The sequence below is a fragment of the Salvelinus alpinus genome, chromosome 23, assembly GCF_045679555.1.
Source record: "Salvelinus alpinus chromosome 23, SLU_Salpinus.1, whole genome shotgun sequence".
Taxonomy (NCBI): Eukaryota; Metazoa; Chordata; class Actinopteri; order Salmoniformes; family Salmonidae; genus Salvelinus; species Salvelinus alpinus.
This window is the reverse complement of record NC_092108.1, coordinates 43,951,627-43,966,539: the sequence shown is the minus strand read 5'-3', so window position 1 is coordinate 43,966,539 and position 14,913 is coordinate 43,951,627. Positions and strand designations below refer to the sequence as shown.

The following is a 14,913-nucleotide window of genomic DNA, read 5'->3' as shown; positions in this document are numbered from 1 at the left end:
GTAGTTCGATAAACTTTTGATCAAGTTTGATATCATGTCTTGCTTTATCATAGTGGTCTGTATAGAGGCCGACGCATGGTGTGACTCCAGACCATACCCTGACTCCCCTCTGACCAGATCCTTTCCCACAGGAGGTAAGCCCAAACGATCATTCATCAGTCATGTTTGTGATTTTAGATTACTACATTTCTAAGACATCTACGGGCCATTAAATCGGCTTGTGGTCCGCATCTGGCCCGCCAGTTTGAGGCAAGCGTTTATGTCAATTGTGTTACTAAGTGTTATAGTAAGTCTATAGACTGACCTAGTGTCACACTCTCTAGTGCCGTAGTACTGTAGACTAACTATTGTACAAAATGCAAGTCCTTTGACCAAGTGTCACTCTCGTTGTAGCTCCTCCTCCACTGCCTCCCAAGAACATCCCAGCAGCTAGTCAAGGCTATTCTTTGACTGATTCCTACGGTAATATTATTCTGCCAATGACCATAATTCCCATATCGAAGCAGATTCATTCCAAAACTTAAATGGTTTTATTTGTATTTGTTTTGGAATGAATTAGCTCCCATATTCCCATGCCTCGTGCACAGTTGTCACCGTGAATCGTTGTTCTTTGGACAGCATTGATAGAAGGGCCGCTTTAAGTCAGCAAGATCTCTGAACTATTTTTTTTCCACAGCTGATTTACCCAATGGGAGAATAGTCCCAAGCCCCAACCCTATCTACCTGAATGTCCAATCCCCAGCCTCGTACAGAGGTTCCCCTGTGCCTGACCTGGAAAACGTGTTCGGCCCCATGGAATCTTCCCAGACCAGTGAGGACAGGGCCTCGCCCCGATGGATCAGCTTCAACAGCGAGAGACCGCCCCCACCAGACGAACCGGCCCCGCCTCCGCCCTCTGCCTCTCCTCCTTCCGACTCGCCCCACTCCCTCCCCTCCACCCCAGACTCCCCCTGCCTCTCCCCGGGCCCCCCTCCGGATGAGCCTCCCCCCTCCCCGCCGCCCTTCTCCTCTCCCCCCGACTCTCCCATCTCCATTATCTCTATTCCTCCTCCAGATGAACCCGTTCCTCCCCTGCCTCCTGACTTCTCCCCCCCGGACTCTCCGCCATGCATCGGCATCGATCCTAGCCTGTTTTTGGATGATGAGATACTGGGGTACTCCCCTGCTCCCTCTGGCTCACTGGGGTACTCCCCTGCTCCCTCTGGCTCACTGGAGTACTCCCCTGCCCCTACCAGTCCCATCCCTCCCCCCCTGCCTGTGGAGCGCTACCCTCGGGCGGGTGTCCCTTCCCCTCTGGCGTTCCTGAGGGAAGAGCAGCCTGACTATATGGCCTCGCCTCTTGGGCTGACCCCGGGCTTCAGGGGCACGCCGCCCCCACTCCCCCCGCTCACCTACAGGTCCATGGTGTCCTCCCCCGGACCCTGCCCAGGCAGCGGTGAGTACCACTGTAGGAAAAACATAGATAGAGTGGGTAGATTACCACTGTAAGAAAACATAGAAATCCAATAATTGGAATGGGTAGTGCGATCGTAGTGAAACTGGAATTTGTTGGACATCTATTACTTGGAGTCAATTGCTATCGGATCTAGATGGTCATGTACTCTATATAGTGTAAGTCATAGCTGATCATAACACTTCTTAATAGGGGCCATTTTTCCTCATGTCACATGCCTTTCAGGCTCCTCCTCTCCAGCTCGTCCTTCCACGCCCCTGTCAGGAGGCAGTCCAATCCCTCCCCCTCTTCCTACAAGGCCCTCCTCTCGACCCAAACTGCCCCCTGGGAAACCAATAGGAGACCTGGTATGGCACCTACAGTATACTCTTACATGTGTTAGACTTCTGATCGATACCATTAGAATTTATTAGACTTCTGATCGATACCATTACAATTTATTAGACTTCTGATCGATACCATTAGAATTTATTAGACTTTGGATCGATACCATTAGAATTTATTAGACTTCGGATCGACACCATTAGAATTTGTTAGACTCTCATTATTCGTTTTTTTTATTCAACCAATTTCCACAAAGTTAGAGGTACTACTTAACCTAACTGCGGTTACTATGCTAACATTACAATGTGTTTCAAAAAGTTTGGTACAGGAGCGGGCTACTGATATTCTCACCCCCTCCCCCAGACTCGACCCTTCAGCCCCCCAGTCTCCGGCAGCCCTCCTCCCTTCGCCCCCCTGGCCCGGGCTGAGAGTTCCTCCTCAATCTCCTCCATCACCTCACTGAGCGCAGCCTCCACCCCCACCCTGGGGAGAGAACTCAACATATCCACCACAGGTACTACCATCCTCCATAAAAACCTCCTTCACCTGTGTACGCTGAGAATACCAAACATTAGGAACACATTCCCAATATTGAATTGCACCCCCCCTTTTGCCCTCAGAACAGCCTCAATTCATCGGGGCATGGACTCTACAAGGTGTCGAAAGCATTCCACAGGGATGCTGGCCCATGTTGACTCCAATGCTTCCCACAGTTGTGTCAAGTTGGCTGGATGTCCTTTGGGTGTTGGACCATTCTTGATACACACGGGAAACTGTTGAGAGTGAAAAACCCAGCAGCGGTGCAGTTCTTGACACAAACCGGTGCGCCTGGCAACTACTACCATACCCCGTTCAAAGGCACTTACATTTTTTGTCTTGTCCATTCACCCTCTGAATGGCACACATACACAATCCATGTCTCAATTGTAATAGGGCTTAAAAATCGTTCTTTGCACTGATTTAAGTGGATTTAATAGGTGACATCAATAAGGGATCATAGCTTTCACCTGTTCTTAATGTTTTGTATACTCAGTGTATGTCTCTGGTGTTAATACATTCAGTGTTCATCATAATGAACTGTTCATTGTTTTGTCATTTTGTGAGTGGTGGTATGCTCAAATTTGAAGCATAAAATTTGACTTTTGTGGAACAGGTATTTTGACCATAATAGGACAGGCCTTTTGACCATAACGGGACAACCTGGTTAAATACTGTGGAGAATGGAAGCATGTACCCTGTACAGAATGATGCATACATGCACACCCCTTGTCATCTTCACCCTCCTAAACACACAATGGTATACCATGCACAATCTGATGTTCTCTCACTTTCTATCTATCCATCACGCAAAAGCTCCCTCTGGCCTTGCCCTCAGTGTCTTGTGATGGGTCTACACCTCCAGTAACTCATTCACCTCTTCTTCTCTTCCTCTCCTCCTGCCTGCCTCTCCCCCATGTCCTCTAACCCTCCCCGCACACACAGAGGAAAAACAGCCAGCCATGGTATGGTTTGACCATGGCCGGTTTTATTTGTCTTTCGAAGGTGAGTCGTACCAGGGTCGTATTCATTAGGGTACACTGCAACAACAAAAAAAAGAAGTGCAACGGAAAAGGAAAAATAGCATGTCTTATTGGACAAGTCTCTTTCAGTCCGTTTGGTTCCTAATAAATATGACCCAGTACCAGTGTATGGAGGCTACTGTATTGTACTGCACTACTCTGGTTGTCCATGTTATTCCAGTCTCTTTAAGCATCCTCTTCATTCGTCATTTTATCCCTTTCTATCTGTCCAATCGTCTTTCTTGCCATTTCTATGCTCTTTCACCATGCTCTTCCCATCTCCCCTTCCTTACGCATGTCTGCTCATTTGACCATGTCAGTAGGCTGTTACAGACACAGGAAGTGCTAAAAGTACTGAGCTAGTGTCTTTCTATAGTAATCAACTGTGTGTGTGTGTGTGTGTGTGTGTGTGTGTGTGTGTGTGTGTGTGTGTGTGTGTGTGTGTGTGTGTGTGTGTGTGTGTGTGTGTGTGTGTGTGTGTGTGTGTGTGTGTGTGTGTGTCAGGATGCTCCAGAGGACCCAGCCCACTCACCATGGGAGCCCAGGACACTCTGCCTGTGGCGGCTGCCTTCACCGAGACCATCAACGCCTACTTCAAAGGAGCCGACCCCAGCAAGTAAGACTAGCATTCCTCTCAATGCTAGGCTAATGGTAACACAAGTAGCAATAGAAATAGGCTTACATTCTCATTTCAATGCTAGGCTAATGCTTACACAAGTAGCAACATTGATACTATTATCGCTAACAACATTGATGTGAATCAAAGTCAATACTGATGTGAATGCAAATTCATGACAACATGATGTTTCAGCCGGCAAAGCGACCCTCATCAGAATAAATGCAACAAGTAAGATGGCTATGATATTGTTGTTGATATATATTATCACCTTGCAGCTATGCCTATTTATTGTCCCCTTTTGCTGTGCCCACAGGGACATTCATTTTTTTGCCTAGATTGTTCTGAGAATGTGGATATTTTGTAGTGAAATGTAGTTTGCTTGTTTGTGGCATCCCTAGGGATTCTGGGTACTGCAGTTTTTGTCTTTTTCTTTTCTTTTTTGTCTTGACCCATTTCTGAGCACTGAGGTGGCTCTATTCTCCGTTTTTCAGGTGTGTGGTAAAGATCACTGGGGAGATGGTGCTGTCTTTCCCTGCGGGCATCACCAGGCACTTTGCTAGCCACCCGTCTGCCCCTGTGCTCACCTTCAGCATCAGCAACTACAGCCGGCTTGAGCAGGTCCTCCCCAATCCACAGCTACTGTGCTGGTAAGGCTTACTATACCATACACTGACTCACTAATTTGTTTTGGGGCAAAGATTATAAAAATGTAAAAAATGTAGCATGGATTGTGGCCAAATAAAAAATGCTCACGTCATGTATTTCTTTCCAGTGACACCACCATGTCCAATGTGGACACCAAGGAATTCTGGGTAAATATGCCAAACCTGATGAGCCACCTGAGGAGAGTGGCTGACCAGAAGCCTCAAGCAACCTACTACAATGTGGACATGATCAAATATCAGGTGAGACCATCTGCATAGTACATATTATTACATATACTGTATATAGTCACAATTGCATATAATTGTTAAACAAATGCAAAATACTGTGTGTGTGAGTTTCTGTCTCAGGTGGCAGCCGATGGGATCCAGTCGACTCCCCTGAACCTGGCATTGAGTTGGCGTGGCGACGCCACCAGCACGGATCTCAGGATAGACTACAAATACAACATGGAGGCCATGGCCGCCCCCTCGCCCCTCCACAACATCCACTTCCTGGTCCCTGTGGACGGGGGCGTGCACAAGCTCCAAGCCATGATCCCCACTGCTACCTGGTAAGGATGCTGAATTGCTGACCTGAAATTCTTTTAAAATGTATTTAATCTTAGAATTGTTATTTAATTGTTGTTTTTTTAAATTCAGGTTAATGTACTTGAAATAATAATGGCAAGTAGGCAACTATAACTATTTTGTTTTCTCTCTAAGGAAACCAGAGCAGCAGAAAATTCTATGGAAGATACCAAGCCTTTCCCAGAGGTCTGAAAATGGAGGTAGGTGATCTTCCTTTCTCTCTTCCTCATCCTCTTCCTCCTCTTTCACTTTTCCTGTCTTCCTCCTCCTTCTCCTATCCTGTCTTCCTCCTCTTCCTTATCGTCTTTGTTTTCATCTGCCTCAACTTTATCGTCATAATCTGAATTATACTCTTCGTCGTCATCATCATCATCATCCTCTTTCCTATAGGAGTGGGGGCTCTACTGGGTAGGTTCCAGTTGACAGAGGGTCCCAGTAAGCCGTCCCAGTTGGCGGTGCATTTCACCAGCGAGGGCAGCACTCTGTCAGGCTGTGACATCCAGCTGGTGGGGACCGGCTACAGGCTCTCGCTGGTCAAAAAGAGATTTGCAGCAGGTCAGTGTCTGTGTGTGAGGGAAGCATGAAAATACTGTCCTGATCCCAGATCTGTTTGTGCTGTCTTGTCATCTCCCATGGTCATTGTCACACATTTTGGGATGCCAATCTTGGGCCCTTATTTGAAACTGAATTGAAATGATACCGTTCCTAATCCTGAATGTAACATTGTTGCCTGACCATGCAAACAAGGCAAGACAACACTTTGGCAATAGTTGAAATTCCCTTGATTGAAACCTCTGTGTTTCTTTACAGGGAAATATCTGGCGGACAACTAGTCACCACTGTTGTAAAATGACACCCTTTCACCCATACAATGGCTTTTGATTGTGAGGATGATGAGAGTCTACTACGGATTCTTCATTCAGGCTACAAGCTACCAACTGGAAAAACAACTGAAACTTTACACTTGAGCCGGGAACGGTGGATGATGGGATAGAAGCAACAACAGGATGTGATGTAATTCACAAAGTTCACCAGGGTATCACTTTGTTTTGACACGCTCAACACAGTAGTCTCTCACTGTTGGGGTTAATGCAAGTAGTACAGCCTTTTCCCGTTCTGTGCACCTTGAGGGTTGTCGAGACAAAGATAATGAATTCAACACGTACGTTTATCAAAGTCATTTATCATTGGCACCACATACAGTAATCCAATTTTTTTTTGTGAGAAGAAATGTGTGAATGGGTGATGATGGAAGATTCACTGGACAGATTTATGTGAAAAGATATAGATACTGTTAACATTCATTGATAATTCAATAGATTATGAAAATAATTCCATTCGCTATGATGACGTTTAGATTGTATTATTTGATGCTTTTTTTTTTTCATTTCTCGGGTTGGTAAAACTAATATGGCACCAGTTGGTACTGTACCAGCAGGTTGAGGCCCACAACTTGGAGTCAACGTGGAGACAACATTATGTATGAGGTGGTTGTGTGTTTGCTGGGAGGTCAAGTGGTTAATGTAATGGTTCACATTGTTTACCTGATTGTGGATGGCAAAAACAAAGCAGGCTGCCTTACAGGCTGGATAGTAGAGTTGCCTTGGACCAGATAAATGACTGATCTGTTTGTCCCTTAGAGTTGTGTCCATCTCCAGGAGGCTTAACCAAGCAAAACTGGTTGAAATGACATCATTACAATGAGAAACTGTTTGAAATTCGTTCTTTATGGCGTCAATTCAACCAGTTTGAACCAGTTTGGCCCACTGGGAAATATAACCGGAGGACATCAACGAAGATGAAAAAGTGCTACAATAATTATTTATCTAAAATAGAATACTAATGTACGTATATGTAATGGAAGCCCCTAATGTTATGTTTCTTTTGTTGTTTTTCCACCGTGTGGAGTAAATAGGTGTTTTATCATTTTCTAATAGCAATATATTCAAAATCAATTTGTAAAAAAAGTGTAAATATGAAAGATGTTTCCCTTTGGACATATGGATGTTTCTGTGTATTGTCAAATAAGAGTTATGCTATACGGTGGTGTTAGCCTTCACAATACATAACCATTTTAAAAAATGATAATTTCAAGTTTCATTTCTAACATGGATTTCCTGTAATATACTGTGACTGTCCATGGTTAAAAAAAAAAAAAAGAAAATCTCAAAAGGTACAGCATGAAATCTGCGTTACTCAAGAAGTTGTTTTTGGTACATTTTCCTCTAACACGATACTATTTATTTCAAGACATTTAGGACGCACAGCAGTACACAATATGGAGTCGAAGAAAAAATATCCATCAAGAGTCACCTCCTTATCCAATGCTATTCCAACCTAGCCTGGTTAAACCAAACAGTAGTGAACGTAGCATTCAGTCTAGTTTCACCAGGCTAATTCAGACCTACGCCTTTTTATAAAGTAAGTGTACTGTGATTGCCTTCACTGTAACCTTTAGTCACTTCATCGTGTTTGACCGTTCACCTAAAGCGTTGACCTTTGGCATAAACTCCAACAACATTACCACACTTCCATGATATATTGCAGTTAGTCCTCTTATGTTTTCTCCTGATTACAGTACATGGGATGTTCCAGGTGAACAACAGGGAGAACAGTCATTGATCATATCAATCAAAATCATTTTGGTTTATTACAAGAATTCAGGGAGAACATCTCCAGAGCAGAAGCCAAGAGACATTTCTAATTCCCCCTTCTCTAAGCAGACCCTTACATTCTAATCTGGTAGCGCCGATGTTCTCTAAACATGTCATCAATATAATATCTGTGTGTCCTCGGCTCAGTGTACCTCCGGTCTGACGTCAATCATTGTCAACAATATGAGTTTCATACATAACATAGAGCATCCAGTCTAGTGACCATCAACCTGTGATACAAATGAGTGTCACAAATAGAATACTTGAAATCATGTGTATTACATAAAAAGGCAACATATAAATATGCTAAGAATTGTGTTAATTACTCTTAACTGAATATTAACTTTATTACACCAACAACAAATTATTTTGCATAACTATAATTGTTATGCTCTTGCCCATCTCAAGGAGAAAATGTTTCGTGTATTATTTTATGCATTTTCACATCATTATAATGTTAATAGCCTTACATTACCTCAGATGTTATTACTAATTTCCAAATTAACATATTCAAAAGGAGTCACAAACAATGACAAACATCGCTTTTTGTCCTTGATATTATCACTAACTATGGTACTATGACTCTTTTGTCCTGGTTGCAAACTTTTATTTCTTTGTTTGAGCCTTACTGGTCCTTAAAAAAGAACGCACAAATATCAAACTTCTCTCCAGATATGTAGAAGCAGCAATTTATAAAGGTTTCAATAATGCTTACATGGTTTATTATTTGCCTTATTCTGGATTAGCATATTTCCAGCCAGTAAGAGACTTTCTGTATGTTTTTGTTCTATGAATTTTATGTTTTTCTGTCTGTATTTTATTCACTGCATAGGACACATTTCATGTAAATTTCCCATCCAAAGATTTTAAGAGTGAAAATATTTAAAAAATGAATATAATGTGATAACTTTACCTGGTTTACTTGGTAATAAAGAATGGGAGATTATTGGAAATCAAAATTGTCTTTATTTTTTATATTTACCAATATTACAGGTGAAGATGAATATACACTACTCTTTTGGATAGGTTATTGAATGTGCATTGCTGTTGCAATGTTGTTGTTGTTGGCAGATGCATTGTTACACACCAAACTGTACAGGGTCCCTTTAAAAACCTATGCATACAGTTGGTGCAGGATATAAAACCCTTCGTTCAAAACTGATGGTTGACAGGAAAACAGAATGCTCTGGATGACTACAATATTTCCTTTGACTCGTGAAATTCTGATTTAGGTAAGAGTGTTGTTATTTTGAGCTGAACAAAAATGGTACAATTTGCAATGTATTTGCAACTTTGGGGACTTGTCTGTTGCGCGCTCTACACTGTGTGTTGGTCTTTGGAATTGACAAATTGCAACCATAGACTTAGATAGGCATTGCATCATTGTATCTGTCAATTTCCTGTCAGACCCTGACTGTTTCACCTGTCTTTGTGCTTGCCTCCACCCCCCTCCAGGTGTCTCCAATCTTCCCCATTATCCCCAGTGTATTTATAGCTGTGTTCTCTGTTTGTCTGTTGCCAGTTTGGTTTGTTTTGTGAAACCTACCAGCGGTTTTCCCTTTGCTCCTGGCTGTTCTAGTTTCTGTTTTCTAGTTTTTCCTGGTTTTGACCATTCTGCCTACCCTGACCCTGAGCCTGCCTGCCGTTCTGTACCTTGCCACACCACACTGGATTATTGACCCCTGCCTGCTCTGACCCTGAGACTGCCTGCTGTTCCGGAACCTTTTGCACCCTATCTGGATTACTGACCTCTGCCTGCCCTTGACCTGTCGTTTTGCCTGCCCCTGTACTAGTAATACACTTTTGTTACTTGGACACTGTCTGCATCCTGGGTCTTACATGAAATGTGATAGTACGAACTGGCCATGACTGACCCAGCAGACTTGGACCAGCTCCGCAACGCCATCTCCTCTCAAGGAGCCACCATAGGAAGGCACAAGGAGTTGCTTCGTGGTCTAATGGAAGGGTTCCAGTCCTTGGCCAAACACCATAACCAAGTGCTGAACACCTTGCTGGAGCAATTCCGCGGGTTGTCTATTAGGCAGCCTAACACGACGGTAACCTCCCAGCCCCTCAGTAACCCGGCTGTTAGCAGCGCCACCTCCCCGGTCACCCCGGTTTCCCGGGAACCCCGCTTACCTCCCCCGGAACACACCGATGGAGTGTCGGGCACCTGTCGGGCGTTTCTCGCTCAGTGCTCCGTCATCATCAAGCTGCTGCAGCCCTCCTTTCCCTCGGACCTCTCTCAGATAGCATACCTCATCACGCTGATGTCCGGGAGGGCTGCAGCTTGAGCTCAGGCAGTATGGAAACAACAGTCGGCCGTATGCTTCAGTTTGGAGTTCGTGGCGGAGGTAAAGAAAGTTTTCGATGCTCCGTTGTCCGGGAGAGGCTGCCTGGAAGTTACTCCAGCTTCGGCAAGACTCCCGCAGTGTGGCAAACTATGCGGGTGATTTCCGCACTTTGGCAGTTGAGAGTGTCTGGAACCCAGAAGTGCTGTTCGACATGTTCCTGCACAGAGTATCGTAGGAAGTAAAGGACGAGCTTGCAGCCCGGGAACTACCGACGGATCTTGACTTGCTCATCGCCTTGACCATTCGGATCAATGAGCGACTACAGGAACGTAGGAAGGAGAGGAGATTTAGTTTCACTCACCCGTTCAAGAATTCCACCTCGCCTCCTAGGCACCCCGGAAGTCCCAGAAGGTTCCGTTGCCGAGAGACCCCGAGGCTACCCGAGTTTCCCCGAGAGTCTCCAAAGACTGCCGATTTCTCCTCTTCCCGAGCCGATGCAACAAGGCAAAGCTAGGCTGTCTCCAGCTGAACGGCTACACAGGCTTCACACTAAGAGTTGCCTGTATTGCGGGACTACTGGTCATTTCGTCTCCACCTGTCCACTAAAAGACCAGACTCATCGGTATGAGCGAGTACTCTGGTGGGCCATATGGATACCTTTTCCTCTCCCCTTACTCGCACCCCATTTCATGCCATTTTGCTGTGGGGGAACCAGTTGAAATCTTTCTGGGTACTCATCGACTCTGGCGCCAATGAGAGCTTTACGGACGCTACCCTGGTTTCCAAGCTGGACATCCCCACTCAGCCCCTCTCCATTCCCATGGACGTTAGAGCACTGGACGGGTGCTGTATAGGCCGGGTCACCCACAATACCACCCCCATCAACCTACATATGTCAGGGAACCACAGCGAGACAATCCAATTCCTGCTCATTAAGTCTCCTCAGATCCCCGTGGTATTGGGATTCTCCTGGCTTCAGTGACACAATCCCCTTATGGACTAGTCTGTTGCTGACATCATGGGCTGGAGCCCGTTCTGCCACACCCATTGCCTGAAGTCAGCGCAGCCTGCCCCAGGACGTCTTCCTGGGGGCTCGGAAGTTGCCCCGGGCCTCTCCGCCATTCCCGCGGAGTAACAGGACCTCCGGGAAGTGTTCAATAAGGCCCGAACCACTTTGCATCCGCCGCACCGACCATATGACTGCAGGATTGACCTTCTCCCAGGCATCACTCCACCCCGGGGACGACTGTACTCTCTGTCGGGTCCGGAGACCAAGGCTATGGAGACCTACAGTGCCTTGCAAAAGTATTCATCCCCCTTGGCGTTTTTCCTATTTTGTTGCATTACAACCTGTAATTTAAATAGATTTGTATTTGTATTTCATGTAATGGACATACACGACATAGTCCAAATTGGTGAAGTGAAATGAAAAAAATTACTTGTTTAAAAAATAAAATAAAAATTGAAAACAGAAAAGTGATGCGTGCATATGTATTCACCCCCTTTGCTGTGAAGCCCCTAAATAAGATCTGGTGCAACCAATTACCTTCAGAAGTCACATAATTAGTTAGATTGCACACAGGTGGACTTTATTTAAGTGTCACATGATCTCAGTATATATACACTTGTTCTGAAAGAGCCCAGAGTCTGCAACACCACTAAGCAAGGGGCACCACCAAGCAAGCGGCACCATGAAGACCAAGGTGCTCTCCAAACAGGTCAGGGACAAAGTTGTGGAGAAGTACAGATCAGGGTTGGGTTATATAAAACATATATGAAACTTTGAACATCCCACGGAGCACCATTAAATCCATTATTTAAAAATTGAAAGAATATGGCACCACAACAAACCTTCCAAGAGAGGACTGCCCACCGAAACTCATGGACCAGGCAAGGAGGGCGTTAATCATAGAGGCAACAAAGAGAGCAACGATAACCCTGAAGGAGCTGCAAAGCTCCACAGCTGAGATTGGAGCATCTCTCCATAGGACCACTTTAAGTCGTACACTCCACCAATCTGGGCTTTATGGAAGAGTGGCTAGAAAAAAAGCCATTGCTTAAAGAAAAAAATAAAGGCATGTGGGAGACTCTCCAAATATATGGAAGAAGGTACTCTGGTCAGATGAGACTAAAATTGAGCTTTTTGGCCATCAAGGAAAATGCTATGTCTGACGCAAACCCAACACCTCTCATCACCCAGAGAACACCACCCCCACAGTGAAGCATGGTGGTGGCAGCATCATGCTTTGGGCATGTTTTTCATCGGCAGGGACTGGGAAACTGGTCAGAATTAAAGGAATGATGGATGGCGCTAAATACAGGGAAATTCTTTAGGGAAACCTGTTTCAGTCTTCCAGAGATTTGAGACTGGGACGGACATTCACCTTCCAGCAGGACAATGACCCTAAGCATACCGCTAAAGCAACACTCAAAGTGGTTTAAGGGGAAACATTTAAATGTCTTGGAATGGCCTACTCAAAGCCCAGACCTCAAACCAATTGAGAATCTGTGGTATGACTTAAAGATTTGTCACGACTTCCGCCGAAGTCGGTCCCTCTCCTTGTTCGGGCGGTGTTCGGCGGTCGTCGTCACCAACCTTCTAGCCATCACTGATCCATTTTTCATTTTCCATTGGTTTTGTCTTGTCTTCCTTCACACCTGGTTCCAATCCCATCAATTACATGTTGTGTATTTAACCCTCTGTTTCCCCTCATGTCCTTGTCAGAGATTGTATGTTTTGTGCAAGTCATGTGTCGGTGTGCAATGGGTTTTGTACACACTTTTATTATTTTTTGTATATTTTGGTTTTTGGAGTTTTATGAACGAAAAGGCATAAACGACTCCGTTTATACCAAGTTCGTTCTCCTGCGCCTGACTTCCCGCACCCATTACAAGATTGCTCTACACCAGCGGAACCCATCCAACTTGAAGGAGCTGGAGCAGTTTTGCCTTGAAGAATGGGCAAAAATCTCAGTGGCTAGATGTGCCAAGCTAATAGAGACATACCCCAAGAGACTTGCAGCTGTAATTGCTGCAAAAGGTGGCTCTACAAAGTATTGACTTTGGAGGGGTGAATAGTTATGCACGCTCAAGTTTTCTGTTTTTTTTTGGTCTTATTTCTTGTTTGTTTCACAAGAAAAAATATTTTGCATCTTCAAAGTGTTGTGTGATACAAACCCCCAAAAAGTGGCAAATGATACAAACCCCCCCAAAAATCTATTTTAATTCCAGGTTGTAAGGCAACAAAATTGGAAAAATGCCAACGTGGGTGAATACTTTCGCAAGCCACTGTACCTTGCCAGTTAGATCAGTCAACTAAAGAATAGCCAGTTTCTGCTTTGCTACGCTTTTTCAACTTGGAGAAAAAGCACAACACACACTTTTGTGTGTAAACAAAAAAAACTGTGACAATGTAGCAAATAACTCACACAAAACAAACAGAAGAACTTCTACAGACCAACTGCGTAGCTACATTTAGCCTCTGCATTATTGCCTCTGCATTATGCTTCTGTTAATCTCGCCTGTGCTGGTCCTATACCCTTGCCTTTCAGAAGCTTTGCCTTCACACAGCCAGCCTGTCCGCACGCTCTGTGGTGTCCATGCAGTCCCAAATCCAGCCGTCTAATCCGGAAAACAGCCTACCAAACCGCTCTGAGCCATCTGCATGGTCCTAAAGCACACCGGCGCCGCGTTTCGTATCACAGTGCAATTTTAGAATGTGTGGGGGGAGGGGGGGTGTCCCCCCATTCCCTGTGAAAGTTGCGCCTCTGTCACCATCTATTGTTATTGCAAAAGTTTTGGCATTTTACGCCATAGAAATTGTTAGAAATAATTAAATGAAGCTCCGGTAATATGGATAACTATCGCTGATCGCTGATATGTGTTTTCTACACGGTGCAACCTGCGTTACAGCAAAGCCAAATCAGCCACTGCTCATGGTAGGCTACAATAACTTTGCTCATGATCATGCACGCTGAAAATTACATGTAAGGATACGTTCCTTGAATTTTCATTTGTGGGTGCCTTTTCATTATGTGGATAGACACTTGTGGTTTCTAACTAACATTTCACCACTCAAAGCAGTGAGCGTGTAGTGAAGCAAGACATAATGATCAAAACCATTCACCTTTGGGCGACCGGGTAGTGGGTTTGCAAAATGTTATCATATCAGACAATTATACCATTTATAAACTGGTCATAAATCTAAATTTTGGGTCTCTTAGAAAGTTCCTTGTTTTTGAAAGAAATTCAACTTTTTTGTCCATTAAAATAACATAAAGTGTTATGTTAAGTGTTGACATTGTTAATGTTGTAAATGACTATTGTAGTTGGAAACGGCTGATATTAAATGGAATATCTACTAGAGGTCGACCGATTAATCGGAATGGCCGATTAATTAGGGCCGATTTCAAGTTTTCATAACAATCGGAAATCGGTATTTTTGGACACCGATTTTAAAAATGTATATATTTTTTTACACCTTTATTTATCTAGGCAAGAAAATAAAAAAAAGGAGGGAGACAGATTTCCCGCCAAATTGGGCTACTCCTGTCCTCTTCCTCTGATATAGCCCTCTGAGTTGTAGGGTTTTGATTAGATGGGTTACACTTTTTGTCAGATTTTCGTAACAGGTTAGGAGAACATACACAGCAGGTTATTATAATTAACGAAGCAGGTTAAAATAATTAGGCTAGGAAGAGGATTAGGCTGAGCTAAAATGCCCACCAAAATAACTTTTGACAGCAACTTGACAAACGCTGTACCCTTTCTAGCCATGA

The 14,913-nt window shown here is 44.3% G+C and overlaps 1 protein-coding gene across 1 annotated transcript in view; it reads left to right on the top strand.

Moving 5' to 3' along the window:
* The window catches only part of LOC139551110 (SH3-containing GRB2-like protein 3-interacting protein 1), a 51,024-nt gene extending 43,673 nt beyond the window's left edge, over positions 1-7,351 (top strand). Inside the window, exons 14-26 of the mRNA XM_071362514.1 lie at positions 54-134; positions 394-462; positions 677-1,435; positions 1,679-1,800; positions 2,141-2,291; positions 3,260-3,319; positions 3,841-3,952; positions 4,447-4,602; positions 4,728-4,860; positions 4,969-5,171; positions 5,323-5,387; positions 5,578-5,742; positions 5,998-7,351. Coding sequence (XP_071218615.1) covers positions 54-134; positions 394-462; positions 677-1,435; positions 1,679-1,800; positions 2,141-2,291; positions 3,260-3,319; positions 3,841-3,952; positions 4,447-4,602; positions 4,728-4,860; positions 4,969-5,171; positions 5,323-5,387; positions 5,578-5,742; positions 5,998-6,020 — 2,099 coding nt within the window. The 3' untranslated portion in view covers positions 6,021-7,351. The remainder of the gene's footprint in view (positions 1-53; positions 135-393; positions 463-676; positions 1,436-1,678; positions 1,801-2,140; positions 2,292-3,259; positions 3,320-3,840; positions 3,953-4,446; positions 4,603-4,727; positions 4,861-4,968; positions 5,172-5,322; positions 5,388-5,577; positions 5,743-5,997) is intronic.
* The last annotated feature ends 7,562 nt before the right edge of the window (positions 7,352-14,913 follow it).